This window comes from Amphiura filiformis, chromosome 4 (assembly GCF_039555335.1).
Source record: "Amphiura filiformis chromosome 4, Afil_fr2py, whole genome shotgun sequence".
Taxonomy (NCBI): domain Eukaryota; kingdom Metazoa; phylum Echinodermata; class Ophiuroidea; order Amphilepidida; family Amphiuridae; genus Amphiura; species Amphiura filiformis.
Genome location: NC_092631.1, coordinates 18,753,408 through 18,775,415, shown reverse-complemented (window position 1 = coordinate 18,775,415; position 22,008 = coordinate 18,753,408). Strand labels below are relative to the sequence as shown.

General features: G+C 35.6%; 1 protein-coding gene across 1 annotated transcript in view; it reads right to left on the bottom strand.

Annotated features, from left to right (window-relative positions):
• The window catches only part of LOC140150024 (cartilage intermediate layer protein 1-like), a 39,564-nt gene that overhangs the window by 4,696 nt on the left and 12,860 nt on the right, over positions 1–22,008 (bottom strand). Inside the window, exons 6-14 of the mRNA XM_072172029.1 lie at positions 15,431–15,568; positions 14,609–14,923; positions 13,527–13,574; positions 13,027–13,191; positions 11,526–11,840; positions 6,448–6,495; positions 6,018–6,059; positions 2,642–2,806; positions 64–378 (exon numbers count right to left, since the gene is read on the bottom strand). Of these exons, the coding sequence (XP_072028130.1) occupies positions 64–378; positions 2,642–2,806; positions 6,018–6,059; positions 6,448–6,495; positions 11,526–11,840; positions 13,027–13,191; positions 13,527–13,574; positions 14,609–14,923; positions 15,431–15,568 (1,551 nt within the window). The remainder of the gene's footprint in view (positions 1–63; positions 379–2,641; positions 2,807–6,017; positions 6,060–6,447; positions 6,496–11,525; positions 11,841–13,026; positions 13,192–13,526; positions 13,575–14,608; positions 14,924–15,430; positions 15,569–22,008) is intronic.

Genomic DNA, 22,008 nt, shown 5'->3' with positions numbered 1-22,008 from the left:
CATTTCAATATGAGTATCAGATCAATGAGATCATTACAATTATGATTCAGTCAGTGGACGTACCCATTCTAGTCATGGTGATGTCAACAGTAGAAGAGATCGCATCTACAACTTGACTTAATACAGACACTGTTCCATATAACGACTTTGTTGCGAGTATCATGGTTTGAGTGGCACAGACACCAACTACCGAAAAGGTACCAGTGTTGCCTGTAGCAACTACCAGAGAAATGTAAGGTATATCCTCGTACGCGATGGTAACACCCGATAAGGGTCTGTTGTCGGCATCATGGACAAAACCAGTCAGGGTGCTACTGTCACATACACATGCGTCACACGCAGTATTCAAGACGCCAAAAACACAAGCTCGACCGCAATCTAGAGGTGAAAAATAATATGAAGAGAAAAGGTGGCTATAAACCGCTGTAAACAGAGACAATCCCTGTTTAAATAATTCAATTCAATTTTCAATTCAATTTTATTTGTTTTCTTCTCATAGAACAAGATATTATATATAAACTTTAGCAAAATACATGATATGTGGATGGCATCAAAAACGCTAGGCGTGTGGCTGATGGCACCCAATGTTTATACAGACAAATATTAGACAATAGAAAACATAAATAGATGTCAACCAGAAAATAAAAAAATAAGTTGAATAAATAAACGAATGTATCATAGAAAAATATTAAAAACAGTAAAAGGATGTCATAGTAGGTACATACGTGTACCATGGAAGAAAGAGATGAGAAGGAACCACAACGACTTCGATCGGCCAAGTTTTAATCCGCATATCTATTGACGCATGAAAAGAAAAGCTATCAATGGTACTTACTTTCATGTATGATCCATTTACCGCGATCGATGCTTGGCGAAATAATTACTGAAAAAACTATAACAAACCCATCCAAGAACAAACAAACGCTACCCAGAAGTAAGATTATGGAATTTCACTGATGCTCTGAACTTGAATAGCTCTTTGTTTTGGGATATACAGTCAAACTGTTTTCTTGATCGTGTTATGTAGAAAATGTCTTTTAAAACATCGAAAAGGTCTTCAAAATCGGCCGTTTTTTTGCTGAGTTTCATCTTTAGCAAATAAGGTAAGATTTTGGTGACTTTTTCGATGAAAAATAGATGCAAAATATTCTTAAATAATGTACAATGTTCCGGTTGAGTCCGGTACATGAAACCTGTTTAATTTAATAGTTTATATGTGTATAATCGTAACTAGCTAACTCGTTTCAGTGCCAAAGACTGCCAACTCTGAGAAAAAAGTCATCAAAGTTCGGGAAAATTGGGCGAAATGGAAGAAAAGATGTAGGCCATCAATGACCGATGATCACGTCACCAGAGAAAATCCTATAGAGTGCTTGCACGGAAGGTCATTAGTTCAAATCATCCTTCAGACACGCTCCAGAAGACATGCAAATACATGGAGTACAATACCAATCACCTATTTAACGCGGGGTATTGATCAAAGTAAATCCTCATGAATAACAATGTCAATTAAATGTCGGTAAAGGGAGTGTACAAAGTGAATGCGTTCGTTGTGGTTCCTTCTTATCTCTTTCTTCCATGCGTGTACCACATGAATATAAGGAACAATGATTGTTTTGAGTAAACTAAATACATCTCACAACAATTCATAATCCTACAAGTTTGTGCTATTTTTATATCCTAGGTGGCGATCCGCATTATACCCTTACAAATCATCAACGACAATATTAATTGCCTAACCTAAACATACCATCAATTGGTAAGCGCTCTAAGGCAAAGTCATAGCCCATTGAATTTACAACCGTATGACAAAACAGGCGAAAGTAGTAACTTTGCAATTTAAAGATTATTGGCCATTGCTCATTCTGATGACGCTAGTATAATGGACAATATAAAGTGTGCTCTTTCATTTAATGACATAAAATTTGAAAAATATTGTAAGGAACACTTGAGGTTTTGACATTTGAAACCTACATTTTGGTCAAAAATCGTGCTTGGAAAGGTCGTTTTCAACAGATTTACCACATTCGCCCTGCTATAAACATTGAATTGCGTCATCTGTTGACCTAATAACAAAAAAGTGTTTTAGGGGGAAGTGTTATCTTTCGTTCGATATTTTTTTTAAATCTGATTGGATGAAGGGAACACTTGAGGTTATGAGAAAAATCAATCACAGCTACACAGCTCATATGTGATGCGATCAAGCAAAATCAGTCGGAACTCGCAAATATTGATTTTGAGATATAGCCAAACAAAGGAAATATTTCCTTTTGTTTCCTCTTGTTTTGGAAACTCTTTAATTGCTCATATCTTTGGAACTGGTTGTTCAATTTCAACTGGGCTTTCTGCAAAATCCAGCTTTGTGAATGCGTTTTTCTATCCTATAAAAAACTGAAAATTAAATTTCTCCGAGTTCCGACTGATTTTGCTTGATCGCATCACATATGATGCTATGCACTCAATCGTATATTGTAATGAAAGACTGTGCAGAGGCATTCACTGCTAGCTTTGACGAAATTGTGGGCTTGTGTTTCTTGGTGGAAACTGTTCATAGATGGTTTATAAGAGAATCGTTTTTGTATAGAAACCTTTCCATTTGTGGCTGTAAAATTAAATTGTTAACTAAAATCAAAGCAATTACCTGGGCACAGCCACTCTGAACACGCTTCATTTTCTTGAGGTTGACCAGCACAGAGTACATTTTCTAGAACGTTATCGTTAGGTTCTGTACAAACACGTGTTCGCTGTCTCATACCTCCATCACATGTAACATCACATGATCCCCAATTCGTCCATGCAGTCCATGCTGTTTATAAGAAACAGTTTCATTATAAGTTTATAAGAAACAGTCTCATTAATTGAATACATGAATTCAAAACCCACCAAGTCCATGGGAATTTAGTGATTTTGAGAAACAAACCTGTGTATCATTTTAATTCTTTCAGTTAGATTTAACTGGTCCATACGTTTTACGTGCAAATGAGTGGGTTAAATTGTATAAGGTATGACGATTAGCATTTCAGGGACTTCGTGGGGGTTCATTAAAAAAAAACCACAAGTCCAGCATTTAAAAATGCTGGACTTGTGTGGTTTTTGAATCATATAAAAGACAACAATGTTGGAATGAGATTACCACTAGTAAGATAATACAAAATAAAGCACATAGGTATGTATAATGTTGACTGCCATGTAATATAAACCACACACTTTCCATGATTTTTTTCAAAAGTCACTCTCCAGCAATGAATGTGTTACAAGTGGACTTTTATACATACTGGATTTCAATCAAAGTGTTACAAGACTCAAATCCTGGACTTGGGTGGTTCTTTCATACATGCTATTTTTCACATGCTCAAGAGACACAGAGGATGAATTTGAGTTGTTATTTCATACATATGACAGGCCTATGTATAGCAACAATTTCCCATGCTTAACTCAATTTAGCCAAAGTATGGACTTATGTGGGTTTTGTATTCATATATTCAATTTCATCAATAATGTTTTTCCTTAATGATAACTCTTTGTTTGCAAATATGTGGGCTAACATCGTATCGTCGTAATTAAAGTCAAAACGTACCGCATAACAGTATGCCGTATGCGAAGCACATTTTAACTGATCTGTTCCAGTAACTCCACTGACGCTGAGAAGTGCAGCAAACAACACATTTTGGGAATAAAACTAAGATTTAAAAAAAGCAATCAAATTATGATACAAATTTTGATTATAAAGATCGTTAACTTGAACCCCGACTTTAAATCTTCGCAATCGGCCACACAATGGCCGAGATGCATGCGGACACGCTTTGTATACAAACCTATTCAATTCGGCACAGAAAAAACCCTCAAAAATCACTTTTTCTTGAAAGTGTCCCAGCAGATTACAGATTCAAGTTGAGACATGTTTACGAAAAATTCACAGAATGTCGCGTGACGAGGCGATATTGCGCACGTGTGAGAAGCACGTTTTACTATCGCTATGAAAAATCTGCCCATTACATTATTCTTAATCCGCCACACGACGAGCGAGATGCATGCAAATACGTTTTGTACACAAACCTGCTCAATTCGAGCATATAGTAACAGTGTTTAAAAAACACTCAAAAGTCACTTTTTCTTTATTATACTCCTCTTGATTTCAGATTTAGGTTGAGACATATTTTCTAGAAATTCACAGAAAATTGCATCAATTAGAAAAAGTTGGAGGACATCTCCCATTCACCCGTGTGGTGAATTGACTACGTAATAATCACACACTCAAGCGTATAGTCCAACGGCACGTATCCACTTATTTCGGAAGCCGCATCTTGCTAAACTAATGTATTTAGGCCAAAATATCACAATTGATATTGATTTGAATATGGTATCTTCATATCTCGTGCAAAAAAAGTTTTTAAAAATTAAAAAGAACCGACGTAACTGATGGAATTTCGACAAAACATTGTACTGTTTCGAAGTGAATGTGGATGTGGACGGCGGCGTCCTACCATTCATACTACAGTTCATTAAAAAAATATCAAACTCACTCGATAGTATCGAGGTTTAGGTGTATTCGAGCCAAATTTGGACACCGTCCGGGTATTCTGCCTTTATATACCATGCAATATTTATAAATATACCACTATAATGCCCATTTGGCAAACCATTTCACAAATATTATACGCCAGAGTGTGGCCTTCAGCACGTAAAATTGGGACATCTATTTAGCATAACAAAGGGTTAGTTCCAGATACACGGAGCAAGGAAAGTGATAATTTGCATGGTAAATACACTATTAAATCACGGCGAGATGTAAACGGGGTGATGATGTCACAGCTCATTTATATAGTTTGTCACTCGTTCTGTTGTTGTTGTATTTCTGAGCGAAACAGAAGCACTGTTACTATCGCTATGATGTATCTAGTATCCCTGTTCAATTCGGACATAGAAACAGTGGTGAAAACAACACTCAAAAGTCACTTTCTCTTTTAAAAAACCTCCAGATTTAGGTTGATACATATTTTATAGAAATTCACAGAAAATTGCATGACGATCGGTATTGTGAGCGAAACAGAAGCACTTTATCGTTACGGACTATCTAGACCCAGCAAAATTCCAACACACAAAGTAAATATCAGAGGGTTGTGCTACACTTGTTAACTGATCTGGTTGCGTTCCAGGGGTTACGTTACAAAACTTGTAAAAATATTGAAAATAAATGGCATTGTTGTCTTTCATATATTTTGTGAGTTATTACAAAGATTACTTTGAATTAATTTTCCAAAATACACACATCTTCTTGAAAGTGATAGACACAAAGCAGTATCTTTATCTATCGTTTTATTCACGTGGCTTGAACCCCCAAATAATGGCACAACACTGATATTTTTTATGCCATGCCCATGCCGTTCACCTGTGGAAACGCCATAGGGAAAATAACGAAAGCAACCAGTCTCTGTTTTAAAAAGCTACCAAGCGTACAGTGTCCGCTTGGTAACCAAAGTACTAATTTTTTTACTTTTAATGGTTCTTTGAATTCCGAGCAACAAAAGTAACCAAGTTGTCATTTATGATTGACATGTTAAGAAGTTTCAGCTCTTATATGTCACTATTTTGTCTTTGTTCAAACGAGTTCGTTTCACTCTAAAGCGGTCAATAAAGTGTACACAAAATTATTCTTCAATAAATATATATCCATAGCCCCGTGTCTTACCTGGTGACATAGCGGTTGTCGCTGTAGTGGCAGTCGTCACACATGATGGTAAGAAATACATTAAGCATAGCCCAGTAATTTTATTATTCACAGCCAGAAGTTTATGATCAAACATATTCATATGATATTGGGTACGATTTATCACTGAAGACTGCGACAAGTCTGAGTGATAATAATGATATTTTTTTTTATTTATCTCTGATATATTACTATTTGTTTAAATGGACAAAGAGGTTCGTTTCACTCTAAAGTGGTCAATTACAATCAAACTAGGCTTCTAAAATTATTTAACCTTAGCCACAACTCACTGACTTACAACATGTCTTACCTGGTGGCATAGCGGTTGTCGCTGGAGTGGTAGTCGTCACACCTGATGGTAGAGTAATGTAAAATATATAAATAAGCATAGCCATGTCATTTGATTACTCACAGACAGAAATGCAAACAAGTTTATGACCAACTAAGTCACAAAAAAATAAAAAAATAAAAAAATAAAAAAAAATAAAAAACATAAAACAAAACCCAAAAACCAAAGGAGTTAATTGGGTGCTACAGGGTGAGTCAAAAAAAGTGCAATATATTTATTACCGAATGCTGCGGCAAGTCCGAGTGATAATAATACTTTTTTTTTATCTCTGATATATTACTATTTATTTCATTTGTCAAAGGGGTTCGTTTCACTAGTGGTCAACAAATTAGGCTTCTAAAATTATTTAATCTTAGCCACAAGCCACTGACTTACAACCTACATGACTTACCTGGTGGCAGTGAGGTTGCTGCTGGATCTGGAGTGACAGTCACCACACCTGGGTGGTAGAGTAATGTAAAATATATAAGCATAGGCATGCCATTAGATTACTCACAGCCAGAAGTGCAAAAAAGTCATACAAGAACAAAAAATAAAAAACACAAAACAAAAACCAATAGAGTTAATTGGGTGCTACTTGCCATTATACAGGGTGTCTCAATAAAAATAGGCCCTATGGAAAGTGGCGCATAACTTAAAATATCGGCAGTAAAATTTTAAAAAAATCTTTAAAATTCAATAAAAATTCCCTTTAAAAGGGAAAGCCAGCCTCAATGTAGAAGAGGTCTTGTAATTAGTTTTGGTCAATGTGAAAGGCATTTTTAGGATCACGCTTACATCTACATGACAGTCCACCAAACCATCAACGATGAGAACATGCACACTGAAACAGCAGAAAACATTAATTCCTAATCTCATGTCAACTCTTTTAATTCATTACATGTACTCCAAATTGTTCTGGTCTGTTTGTTTTGTTGTTGTTGTTGTTGTTGTTGTTGTCGTTGGGTTTTTGTCTTTTCAGCTTTTTACCCACGATATCTCAATTTCCAATTTTGTAATACCAGAACTTACGAACTCAATATCTTCGCTTAGGAATGTCCGATTTCACTGCTTTCGATATATACACTGCCGGTTTGAGTTAACTTACATGTACATTTTATTTTAAAATAACTTAATTAATTCGCAATGTATAGTTTAAGCCTACTATATTATAATAGATAGTGGCCAGCACATTTATAAAGGACTGGTTACTCACTACAATCTTCACTCTTAAACTGTGTTTTTCTGAATGTGCTGATCATGTTGATTGCTAGTCGGAAACTCCTGCGAAGCTATGGACATGGCATCTTACATACTCCATTCTATAACAGTCTGCCTAGTGCCTTGTGTGTTTTCTCTTCAATCATTTTGTTGAATGTAATTTTATGAATCAAATAGTTATGTGTCATTTTATTTATAATAAAGAAGTTATTAAATTAATAAAGTAAGACAATTTATTTATCTATAAGTGCATGTCAAATGGGGTACATTGTTCAATACTATATGCATAAATTATGCCCATATTATAGCTAGGCCCTAAAAACTTTATTTTGCATCGGATTTTTCCCGTTGAAAAGACAAAACTGATGTTTATGATAGCAACCATTTCATCAATAACATTTTGAGTCATTTTATCCATAAAACGACACAGGATATGATAGATAACTACTTTCACATCAATATGGTCCATATGATCACAGATCGTTGAGAATCTGTGATATGATCCGGGGATATGATGAAGATTTTGATTCTATAGATCTGTTATCAACATGATATCACGCTGTTCAGTGGTCAAGGAGTAAGGACCCCGGTCAAGGACACTGATATGACATCATAGGTGATGTCAGATTTTCTTCTGCTGACCATATGATGCTATATATATTAACTATTATTGTTACATTTAGGCCTTTAAACTTTTAAAGTCATAATTAATTAGTTCAAACATAACTTTGGTAATACTCACTCGTTTTCGTTCGTTGAAACGGCAAAACATACTTACTTTTCCTAACAAATCGAATTAAAATATTCTGACCCCAAACCTGAAACAGGTACCAGCCCCGAATGGGCTGGCGAAAACCATTAGGTGTCTGCTAAAGATTGGTGCAAAAATGATCCAAATCCGTTCACGCGTCACTGAGATAATTAAGTTTGTACAAATATACACATTTTTGGACCATTCCAATGGGGTAATACACATTAACAATAATGTGAAGTTTATTATAAAAGAAATAAAAGGAAACGCCAAGTGTTGCTGAGTAGGAGTTCAAAATCAATCAATCAATCAATCAATCTCCCAAAGAATGTTTTTCACACGTTTCTCTTTGGGTTAAGGGCTCGGATAGCAACGTTTGCACAGTATTTTTTGTGGGAACAGAGTACACATCAGACATATCGAATTGCATTCTGAATACGAGGAATGTCCTTCTGATAACAAATATTATTAAAATTTGAATATTTTTTGTATTTTTGATATTTAACCATCCTCGAAGTAAACTTCATAAATCGAATGATGTGTACTTAATGTATACTTATTATTATACATAAATTAGTCAACCAACAGTAGGGCTGAACTTTATATTGAAGTGGCTGAAATATTTGATTTAAAAGAAATTGGTTCCCTCAAAATGATAAACAACATCAATAACAGAAAAGAGGCATAGTTGCTGATCAGGCATGTTATCTCCTACCCTAGTGATACTATTTCAAACTATTGCGATTTGGTAGTTCACATCATATTCCAAATGGTAGTGAGCTTGTGCAAAAATTGAATTGATATTTACAGATATACTTTGTAGGCCCTGTGGTTCACGAGTTATTTTGTAAAGAGGGATGAAACAGCATCTATTTTGTAAAACGTATATAACTCATTAACAATAATAAATCAAGCAAGTTTTGCAAAGTATGAAGTTTTGCAAAACATCAAGGTGTTAATTTTCAATAATATTTGGATTTCGATAATAAAAATCGATCTTTTTGTCTGCTTCGACAAACAATACTTAGTCAACCCTTAACCTCATTCATTTCTTCCGTTCTAAACTACAATGCAGCACATTATTGTTAATGTGTATTGTCCCATTGGAAAGGTCAAAAAATGAGTATATTTGTAGTTTTCCAATTATCTCAGAAGACACTTCATGGATTTTGAATCTGCAAGAAAGTTTTAATTTTACTGCTGATATTTTAAGTTATGTCCCCCGATCCACAGGGCCTATTTTTATTGAGACACCCTGTAGTGCTTCAATATACTTTCAAACGGGATGTGAGCAATATTTAGTTCAATTATCTTAACCGTGACTTCCCAGCAAACACAAAACGTTTGCGACATCATTCGCAAAATGTTATAAAAGATTGTCAGAAAACGTTTAAATGTCGGGTTATATAAAGGGTACATTAATGGTATAAAACGTTTTTATAACATAAAATAACATCTGTTGGTAATTTACTGCACATCAAACACAAATGTTTTACAGAAAACATTTAAATGTCGGGTTATATAAAGGGTATAAAAACGTTTGAATAACATTCCAAAAACATTTTTGAAAACTTGGTACAAATCATTCTTAACAGAATGTTATTTTGGGGTTGAAAAAATATTTTGCAAAAAATGTTTGCCCAAAATATTAACAATAACGTTTTTAAAATGTTTTCACGACATTTATATAACCCGACATTTAAATGTTAAGAACATTTCTGTGTTTGCTGGGTGCAAATATTTTAACATAATGTTATTTAAGTGTTGACATAATATTTGGCCAAAAATGTTTACAAAAATAGTTTACAATGACATTTCGAAAACATTTCGAAATATTGTTGTACACATAATGGTTTTTCCAACCCCTACCCCCAATTTCCTCTAGTAGGCAGTGGCGGCAATGCCGGGGGTGGGGGAGGGAGGGGTGAATCTGTCCCCAACATATTTTTCTTGCCCGCCCCCAGTTGCACCCAGTAAAACCCAAAATAACGAACATTTCCTCTTTTTCCCCCAAATTGTCCCCCAAATTGTTTGAATTTGCATACCTGAAGTTCACATGACCCCATAAAAAATTCCACCAAATATTTATCTTCCCCCCCCCGTTACACCAGGCATATCTCAATTTCACTGTAATTTTTTGACTAATAATATTTCCATTGTTAACAGCATGAAAGGGAATGAATTATATGTATACGAATTTGTTTTTTCAATGGATTCCATGGGTTCATGAGCTGTACACTGAATAATTGTTGATCATAATGAGTCATGGACCAATGTATTAATCATGTATATAGCCAAGAATATTCATTTGACACAATGATATTTCCACAATCCTACAATCTGTATCAAAAGTTTCAAAATTCTTTACAATACATTTTGGACGAGGTATAATTGTAGACATAAAATGTGCAATAATGCAAAAAAAGGTTAATTTTGCGTGACAAACTTAACTAAATTAATGCCAACAATATTAGAGCATTTCGAAATACAATCAATACAAATATTAACATTATACGACCCGTACAGGTTCTCATTTCTTATTTCTGGCCTGGTGAGTTGGGTTGTCCAACCCTGCTCATAAAATGCATAAGGGGTCTGAAAATATATGTTTCCCAATTCCTTTTGAAAATTAAGCGTACTGTCGTTTAACATTTCATCGCGTATTATCACGTATTTACTTGAGTCAAGTTCGCACGTACTCGAGAGAACTAACGCTTAAAAAAGACTCTGCATAACATAGTTTAAACTTCGGACAACTGATCGTACTAGATCTAAAAGGTCGACCGTTAAATTTTCGTTGAGAATAATGTTTGATTCAGGGAAATACCGGTAGGTCATCGTCAATATGACTCAAAGATATACGACCTTATGTCCGTGTTATGTGACCTTCCACGACGACCAGGTCAAAAGTTGCACATTTTAATTTTTAGATCTTGAATTCTGCTTCCAACGCATTTTTCAGATTTGTAATACAATTACCCGTTTTTGAATAATGATCATTATTTAAGGGGGGTTAGTTACTTTTTTTGAGATGTTTACTATTGCTTTGAAGCCCCGGAGAGCAGGGGGGGGTGGAGAAGTATGTCGACGCTTAAAAACTAGACATACAAAGTATATAACTTGACTATTTTCGGGGTTTTGTTTTACAACGCAAACATATGACGAATTTCGGTGGCTTCCGAGTGAACAAATTTCCGCACTATCGACTGATTACATATGTTATGAAATATTTATAAGGTATTTTATTTTATTTTATTTTATTTGTGCTGGAGTTTGTAAAGTACTTGCAATAGCACTTCGATGAGTTCAATAAACTACGCCATGAAACGATTTAGCTCTCCATACAGACAAATTTATCGCAAAAATGTATACCCAGTCCGTCGCACAATAATGGAAAAACCTCTCACTATAAAGCCAGAATGAATATTATTTATTTCTGTTTGCATATCCCATATTCTCTCTTATAATATTTGTTATTTAATTTCTCAATATGATCCTATAGGTAATCGGATGCCTACCCATTCTAGTCATGGTGATGTCAACAGTAGAAGTGGTTGGGTTGACAACTATACTTAATACAGCCACTGTTCCATATAGCGACTTCGTTGCGAGTATTGAGGTTGGAGTGGCACAGACCCCATCTACCGAAAAGGTGCCAGTGTTGTCTGTAGCAACTACCAGAGGAACGTAAGGTCTGTCCTCATAGGCAACTGTAACGCCCGATAAAGGTATGTTGTCTGCATCATGGACAAAACCAGTCAGGGTACTACTGTCACATACACATGCGTCACATGCGACATTCAAGACGCCAAAACTACAAACTCGGTCGCAATCTATAAGATAAAATGCAATATGATTGATGAAGCATCATAAATGGAGAAAGTATCATCTGTGCGAGGATTTCAGTCTTTCGAGAAACCAGCACCATTTCTGTGTGTGTTTTATACGCAAAGGATATATAAATGCAAGTGTACAGTGGACTTCGCTGAACAGTGATTTTCGTAGGACAAGTGAACAAGGATATTACCTCAGCTATCCAGAACATTACAACAGAACTCTATAATCAACAAGCAGAGGGCTGCTGGTTAAAGGGGCATTTCGTGATCCACAGCCTCATCCCCCCACTTTTCTCAAAAAAAGTTGAGATTTTTATATCACTGGAAACCTCTGGCTACATAATGTTTATGTACAAAATATCTCTTGCAGATTAATTCGTTTAGCCAAGATATCGTGAAATTTGAATTTCGTTCTGGTGCACCAGAACGAAATTACAACGTATTGTCTATGGAGCAGTGTAATACACATAATCATGCATAACTCGCAAACGCAATATCGGAATCAACTGAAATTTTGGGAATATGCTTTTTTCGTGGATATGTACTGAAAAATGTCATAAAAAGAGGATGCAAGGATCACGAAATACTCCTTTAAGTAGTGATTATTTAAAGGTGTGATTACACTGTATGTATATTTATTGTTCATGTATTTATCATATTTTACCTTTAATTAAATCCTTAGATTTTGTTAACTTAATCCAACAGTGTATGATTGTTGTCCATTTGTGTGATTTTGGCCTTGGGTCATTACGGCTCGTAACAACACTCGTAGACGGCAGATTCGCAAGGAGTTGTCCTCAAAAGGAAATGCATTTTGAAATTTGAAGCAGATGGTTCCCTGCCACTGATTATTCATCCTCAATAACTCTAAAAAGACCCCTAAAGTCAAAAGGTACAGGTGGAAAACCTAAAGATTCATATGATACGATAACCCCAACCCATTATAGTTTTAAGTGAAGGGACCGAGCAAGCTTATGTACGAACAAAATGAAAATTAATATTAAAATGAGGCTTTTTGAAATAACCTGGCCATCATTTTCAACGACCGGACGATTATAATACCTTTCACGTATTATCCTGATTGTAAGCTTTTGCTTTTCCAGGACTAAAAGTGGTGAAAATAAATCAATATCTTGATAACTAGCTGCAAAAGAAGTATGGTAAAGAAAAATGTAATAATTACCTGGGCACCGCCACTCTGAACACGCTTCATTTTCTTGAGGTTGACCAGCACAGAGTACATTTTCTAGAACGTTATCGTTAGGTCCTGTACAAACACGTGTTCGCTGTCTCACACCTCCATCGCATGTAACATCACATGATCCCCAATTCGTCCATGCAGTCCATGCTGTTTATAAAGAAACAGTTTCATTAAATCAGTAATTAAATTGTTTTCTTTAAATGATAACCCTTTCTTTGTAAATGCGTGTGTCCCCATCGTATTCTTAAAACGTACCGCATAATGAATAACAGGTTCGTGTATCAGTAGTATGACTCATGCAATCCAACGTCGGTTAAACCTGGATTTGAACCCGGGGGCACTCATGCGCGTCAAAAGAAAACGCAAAACGAGGATCCGCGTTTCAATGGTCAAAGGAGTTCGTTTCACTCTAAAGAAAAATTAGGCTTCGAAAATGATTTAACCTTAGCCACAACCCACTGACATACAACATGATGACTTACCTGGTGGCAGTGCGGTTGCCGCTGGATCTGGAGTGGCAGTCACCACACCTGGGTGGTAGAGTAATGTAAAATATATCAATAAGCATAGGCATGTCATTTGATTACTCAGAGCCAGAAATGTAAAAAATAATTATAAAAAAAAAAACCAATGGAGTTAATTGGGTAATACTTGTCATTATAGTACTTCAATATACTTCCAAACGGGGATATGAGCAATACTTAGTTTAATTATCTTCACCGTGACTTCCTTGGGCTTTGCTAACAGGCTACCTGGACTTACGTTGCCCTATCGCGCCATAAGAGGACTTTGCTCTAATTAGATTAAATAATTCTGGACTTCTGGGGTTTCTATAGCGATATGTTATTCGTGTTTGATATGTTAACAAAATTTACTCTTACATGTTCCAAGTACTTAATTTTTACTTCTAACGGATCAATGAATTCGAGTAACCAGGTCTAAAGTTGCACATTTTAATTTTTAGATCTTGAATTCTGCTTCCAACGCATTTTTCAGATTTGTAATACAATTACCCGTTTTTGAATAATGATCATTATTTAAGGGGGGTTAGTTACTTTTTTTGAGATGTTTACTATTGCTTTGAAGCCTCGGAGAGCGGGGGGGGGGGGGTTGAGAAGTATGTCTACGCTTAAAAACTAGACATACTACCACAAAGTATATATAACTTGACTATTTTCGGGGTTTTGTTTTACAACGCAAACATATGACGAATTTTGGTGGCTTCCGAGTGAACAAATTTCCGCACTATCGGCTGATTACATATGTTATGAAATATTTATAAGGTATTTTATTTTATTTTATTTTATTTGTGCTGGAGTTTGTAAAGTACTTGCAATAGCACTTCGATGAGTTCAATAACTACGCCATGAAACGATTTAGCTCTCCATACAGACAAATTTATCGCAAAAATGTATACCCAGTCCATTGCACAATTATGGAAAAACCTCTCACTATAAAGCCAGAATGAAATAGTTTTTATTTCTATTTGCATTTCCCATATTTTCTTTTATAATATTTGCTATATAATTTCTCAATATGATCCAATAGATAATCGTATGCATACCCATTCTAGTCATGGTGATGTCAACAGTAGAAGTGGTTGGGTTGACAACTGTACTGAACACAGCAACTGTTCCATATAACGACTTCGTTGCGAGTATTGAAGTTGGAGTGGCACAGACCCCATCTACCGAAAAGGTGCCAGTGACGTCTGTAGCAACTACCAGAGGAACGTAAGGTCTGTCCTCATAGGCAACTGTAACGCCCGATAAAGGTATGTTGTCGGCATCATGGACAAAACCAGTAAGGGTGCTACTGTCACATACACATGCGTCACATGCGACATTCAAGACGCCAAAACTACAAACTCGGTCGCAATCTATAAGATAAAATGCAATATGATTGATGAAGCATCATAAATGGAGAAAGTATCATCTGTGCGAGGATTTCAGTCTGATGAGAAAGCAGCACCATTTCTGTGTTTTATACGCAAAGGATATATAAATGCAAGTGTACAGTGGACTTCGCTGAACAGTGATTTTCGTAGGACAAGTGAACAAGGATATACCTCAGCTAGCCAGAACATTGCAACATAACTCTATAATCAACAAGCAGAGGGCTGCCGGTTAAGTAGTGATTATTTAAAAGTGTGATTACATTGTATGTGTATTTATTGTTCATCTATTTATCATATTTTACCTTTAATTAAAGATATAGATTTTGTTAACTTTTGTCCAACAGTGTATTATTGTTGTGCATTTGTGTGAATTTGGGTAAAAGGTGATTTTGGCATCGAGTCATTACGGCTCGTAACAACACTCGTAGACGGCAGATGTCCACAAAAGGAAATGCACTGATTATTCATCCTCAATAACTCTAAAAAGACCCCTAAAGTCCAAAGGTACAGGTGGAAAACATAAAGATTCATATGGTACGATAACCCCAACACAAACACGTGTTCGCTGTCTCACACCTCCATCGCATGTAACATCACATGATCCCCAATTCGTCCATGCAGTCCATGCTGTTTATAAAGAAACAGTTTCATTAAATCAGTAATTAAATTGTTTTCTTTAAATGATAACCCTTTCTTTGTAAATGCGTGTGTCCCCATCGTATCATTAAAACGTACCGCATAATGAATAACAGGTTCGTGTATCAGTAGTATGACTCATGCAATCCAACGTCGGTTAAACCTGGATTTGAACCCGGGGGCACTCATGCGCGTCAAAAGAAAACGCAAAACGAGGATCCGCGCGGATCCGCGATTAGGCTTTAAAAACACTCATTACTGGAAGAAATGATGTTTTTAAGGACGATCCTCGCTTAGGGTATTTAAAAAATATTATTATCGGCCATTGGTGGGGACATATATTTATCAAGTTATTCTGGACAAATTCTGGTAGTTTCTATATGTTGCTTTTTGCCTTGGAGACCAGACTAGACAATTATTTGCGTGCCGATTTATGCATGACCCTGAGATTGAACTTAAACATACTCTGAGACAATCGCTTGACGTTATTGACATGAATAGAAACAATGACGGTGATTTTTTCGACTCTAGTGCGTCTTAATAGGTAAAACATTCCTGAAGTTTATCCTTCCGTTGGCTTGCAAACAATGTCTTTTGAATCTGTAAAGCCCATCGAGCGTAAAAAATTGGAAAAACTAAGAATCACATGTCTAGCGATGCCGACATAACCAGGCAATCTAGCTGTTTTTCAGTCTCTCTACTTCAAAGCTATTCAAACTAATTGCAATACGTACATTTTTATGATGTCCATAGAACACAATACTAAAAGTCTTCAAATATTCCAGCAGGGGAAAGGGGTATACTTTGCATAAAACCAAAATGAGAACCCGGGCTTCTGACTTAGGGTAACTTGGGGTAATATGGCAGCTAGCAGTAACTACCCATTTTCGCAAAATTGCCGTGCAAAATTGTTGATTTTCTGATGGATAATCAGGCTGCTGCACGTATTCCTATTTAGAGCTCAAAGGACATTCGAAAGGTCGCATTAGACCCAATGATTCAACAGTGGGCTGTACAATTTTCTCTACAAGCCGATTTTTGTGTAGGGTGCCATATTTCCCCAAGGTGTCATATTACCCCAAGTGACCCTATACATTATATGTATATAATTAATGCTCCCAATACCATTGCTACATAGGATTTAGTACACCATTACATCTTCTTTCTTAAAAAGGACATTCAGAGATCTGTCAAATTCAAACTACATTATCCATGCACACATGTCTAGAATATTTACATATCATAATTTATATAAAATATTTAGATATAAACTGTTTATGTACACATTATTTGGCCAACTATTAACAAATGAATACCCAAATATACTCCAGAATGACTTGGATGTTGCAGATTACAGTAAAATGTTAATGCCATACAAAATTATACAGCGTGTCATTAAAAAGTAACAAAACATATAATTTCTATGTAAAATTGTACAGGGTATGATTTAATAGTAACGCAATAACATAATTTCTGCTATTTTAAATGTAGGACATACACATATGTTGTGAAAAGAAACAAGAAATGTCTTTAAAAAAGACAATGCCTCCAAGATACCAGTGGGCACCTTTTGTTATTAGTTAAGGAGACACTTATAATGCTAGCTTTAAGGTAACGCTATTGGATATAGATTTTGTCTGATTGAAATATGTGAGCCCATTCTCTCCTGATTACAAGACTGAAAATTTTATTTTAATCGGATATTCGGTTACCAAAATATGGCCTGTCAAAATGACACGTAGGCCCTAACCAAGAAGTTGGCAACAACTTTCTTTTATTTTTGTTATGCAATGTTGTCAGGTAGGCCTTATTTTCTAATTATATATGCAAGAATTATACAAAGTAAAATGTTCAGATCGGCTACAAAATAAGATATAAAACCCATGGATGCCTTTGGCAAATTTCCATTTGCATAATTAATTAAGGCCCTAATCAACTTTTCTAATAAGTGGCCCTAATTAATTATGCAAATTGAAATTTGCAAAAACGCAACCGTAATTTTGTAGTATAGTGTGTGTTCTACCCATGTACCATGCCTCAGTGCCATAGCTCTTTTAATTGTATCTGATTATCTGAAATCTTTACTTTGCATAATTCATGAATGTAATTAGAAAATCATCTGGCAACTGGACTTGTCAAAATATAGAAAATAAAAAGAAAGTTGTTGCCAATTTTTTGTTTTGGTTTCGCGCCATTTTGACAGGCCATATCTCAAGAACCGAATGTAATCTACAGGGCATAAGCTTTAACATACTATAGTATTATTTAAATAGAAAGAAAATCTAAATGTGTGCATTAGCCAATAGGGCCACGGTCACCTAAAGCCATCTTGCAATCTTGCAGATAATTCTGATGTATGAAATAAGACCTTCAAACTTTCAGATATGAAGAGTTCCAGATGCAGGCAGCCGTTTCTGTTTTTTAAATAGGCCTATAGGCCTAAGTTGTATCAAGAGTCATTTCTTGTGGATTTTTTGACTGAAAATTACGATTGTAACGTTTCAGAGTAACAAATTTTCGTATCAGATTCTTTTATGCTTGTTTATTATATTTTGTATTCAGGACTAAAATAATATTAATATTATTATATTTAGGGGGGTCTTTTCATAGACCATTACTTTTTTGTATGTGTAATTGAATCAAAAATCAAAAACATTATTGTTTTGTTTTCTTTCCTTCATTTGTGCTTTGTTTTGCATCGAAAGGGCCAATATCAACACCTTGTTTGTAAGAAGTATTGTGTGGGGAAAGATGATTCTTGCATTTTATTTTTATTTTTATCTTAACAAACAAAAAGCAAATTTCTCAGTCATAGTCTTGAAACGGTCATGGGTATGCATGCAAAAATATTGCAACAGTACTCAGTAGCAGGGCTGTCAACTCTCACGCATTGGCCGTGAGTCTCACGCATTGGGTCACTTTCTCACGGTCTCACGCCAAGGTAGTATAATCTCACGCCTAAGTAGTAAATCTCACGCAAAAAGCTGGAAAAAGAGTAAATTCTCACGCATCGTCATGAATAATTTGTACCTCAAATTTTGCACAACACAATCCATGATGTCAAATTATCACATCCAAAGTGTCTCCATGAACTTCAGCTTCAACTTCTCCAGCCAAAGTTTTTCCATTGATAATCAGATTTCATGTAATCATGAAATTAAACCCTGTTTGATGTGTATTCCCATTGTCACAGCATAACGGTTTTCCGACTTGTCTTCAACGATAAAGCTGCTGATGAGCGCTGAGGCTACAACCTAATAATTAAAGACCGAATTAAAAAAGACTAGTTTGCGTCTGACGTCATGACAAAGGCGCGCCGTGATTGGTTGCTGTCCTGCAGGACAGCATACGCAAGCTAGTCTTAAAATTCGGTCTTCAATTATACAACATATGAGCTTGAAAAAATTCTAATGCATAATTCATGAACTTGATAGACCCACATCATTGTCGCCACGTGCTAGGTGTTTCTAGAATCCCTATAGAATAAGATTAATTTTAATGCTAATTTATTGCACATGCTGAGGAAGCGTGATTACCTTTTTGAACATTCGGAAATGGCGATAGGCGAATTTATGTATGGCGCAGAGAGGTGGGGATATATATTGGGCTCTCGATATTGGGCGGAAATTAGAGTACTTGTCAGAATATAAATTTGTACAATCGGCCTACATGCCGCGCAATGTGCGGCATTTTAGGTGTCAATTTCAAAGCAAATCTACCTCCTGCGGAGGCAGAAAAAACAGGCTTAAAACATGAACATGTTTTCTACATACATCATCCCATGAAGCAATCCCTTATTAGGCCTAATTATTTTTAAAAGGAATGGATATTAGCCGTATTTATACACTTCACCATACTTGTATAGGGTGTAACATAAAATTCCATGATTTGATATTTTCACAATTGTAAGTGATCTTTAACTTCAGACATACGTCGTACCTTGTTCCTTACAAAATGTTTCATACAGTGTAATTCCAGTGTACTTGGTAATGCTTAAGCATGTCAATAACTAGGCATGATAATTAAAATGTGTACAATTTGCCCAATATACATAGGCCTATTACAATTTGGAAGTTCAAAAAATAAAAATATATATTTTGAAAAGATTAGGACCTATTTTGTGATACATTATACTATTTATACTTGTAAGTGATTCTATATTCCTAGAGTCAGCAGGTTTCCAAAAATGTATACTCTTACTATTCTAGGGTGATTGGCTCACAAGATGAAAAAAATGTGTATGCAATGAAATTGCGCAACTTTACACTTCAAATTACTGAGTCTTGCATAACGACAAACAGCATGGTCATGTGACGTGCATTTTCCCAGATCTCGGAGGTTTGTAATTTCGCTGCCATGGTGAATCATCACAATAACTGCAGATCGCATCAACTAGGCTGGTTATCCCGAACCGGTCACAAACCTATCCACACGTAGATGGTAGCATCCACCCCTTATCTGTGCAGCTCCCCAAATTCCATTGGGTGAAGGAAGTTTTTGATAACCAAACAACTAATAACTGATTTTTGAAAGCAGGAGGAAACCGGAGATCCCGGAGAAAACCTGCGAGAGCGAGCATGGACCAAGTGCACATGAGTCCTTGAGCCGCGCCGGGGCTTTAACCCAGGACCTCGGTGGTGCAAATCGAGGAAACAACCGCTGCTCTCCCTAGGGGTTTGTTATAATAAAATCAATTTAATAATATCTAACTGCAACATTTTCCCTTTAAAATGAGACCAAATATTATTATTTCAATTAAGGTTTGCTAACAAAAATTAACAAAATTATACAAATGATATAGTGAAAAAGTGTGATTCTGCATAGACTTTATACAGTCCCTCCCCTAATCCTCCTCCCCTAATCCTCAACCACCCTTGGCACATTTCATTTAAAATGTCATGAAAAAATAATGAAAGATGATTTGAAAACAGCACTTTACATGAGTAATAAAGAATAAATTAGCTTAAATTTAAGGCCTTAATGAGCCTTCTGGGTGAAGAAATACTCAGGAGACAATGTTTTGTAATTCATACAGCACGTCAAAATGTAACAAAACCACCTTTTTGGATGCGCAGGACCATCTTTGTTTAGGGGCAAATTCCAAACCAATTCCTCGCTTAGGGTGTTTTTATAATGTCTATCCTTGTTTGTCTCACTTAGGGTGTTTTTATTTGAGTAAAATCCTCGTTTATGGTTAGTTTAACACATTTTCGACATCCTAGCTTAGGGTCACTTTTGAAAGTCAATTCACGAAGATGCTTACAACTTTTATATGAGTTTTTTTTTGTTGACCCACGCCACACGTATGTTTGTCTCAAGTCCTTTTGAACCTGATGCCTATGATATCACTCCATCACGAATCCCCCATGTTATGAAATACTAGTAGGCCTACTGATATAATCAGGGAACTTCCCTGGTATATATGGTATAACAGGCCTATACCAAAGTATTCTACAATCCAGGAAAAAAAGGTTGGCACAGTTTGCCTGTCTTTTGGTATATCTCTGCCCCCGCTCCCCCAATTCAATGTTGGACCAAGCCATGTTGTCAACAGGTCCGTGAGACCCTCCAACATTGAATGATGGGGAGTGGGGAAGGGGGAGATATAGGGGGGAGTCTGTACTTCACATATATTGCATGCATGTTTCCCTCGCCTCACCAATTTTAATAGGGCACGCATTTCCATTGTTTAGTGCAGGTGTGCCAACTATTAATTTCCTGGGTTGTCCGAATCAATTCCAAAAATATGCATCTAATTTCATATTTTGGCTTGTAAAATAAAAACCGTTAAAGGTATGGCCACCAAATTTTCAGGAAATAATCCTCACATGCATATCAATATATGAAATTAATATTAACAAAAAATATTGTGAAATAAGGTATAAGTCAAAAGAATGTTATATAATTGCCGATTATTTTCGAAGTTTAAAGCTATGATAACTCGTCCAAAATATGCATCTAACTTCATATTTTGGTTTATAAACTAAAAACCATAAAAGGTATGACCACCAAATTTTCAGGGAGTAATCCTCACATTCATATCAATATGTAAAGTTCATATTGATAAAAAATAGTGTGAAATAAGGGATAAGTCAAAAGAATATTATATGATTGCCGATTATTTTCGTAGTTTAAAGCTATGATAATTCTTCCAAAAATGCATCTAATTTCATATTTTGGTTTATCAAATATAAAGCATTAAGCATATGACCACTAAATTTTCATGGATTAATCCCCATATTCGTTTCAATATGCAAAATTAAAATTAATCAAAATAATATCGATAATCAATTATTATCGATTATCGATAATCAATCAATCCTTTTTCAATATTCAATGTTTAAATTGTATAGGCCTACGCAACCAACAAAACTGTATATCTGCAGTAATTTGAAAATATGACTTTCTCCTAAGTGCTATAAAAGCATCAT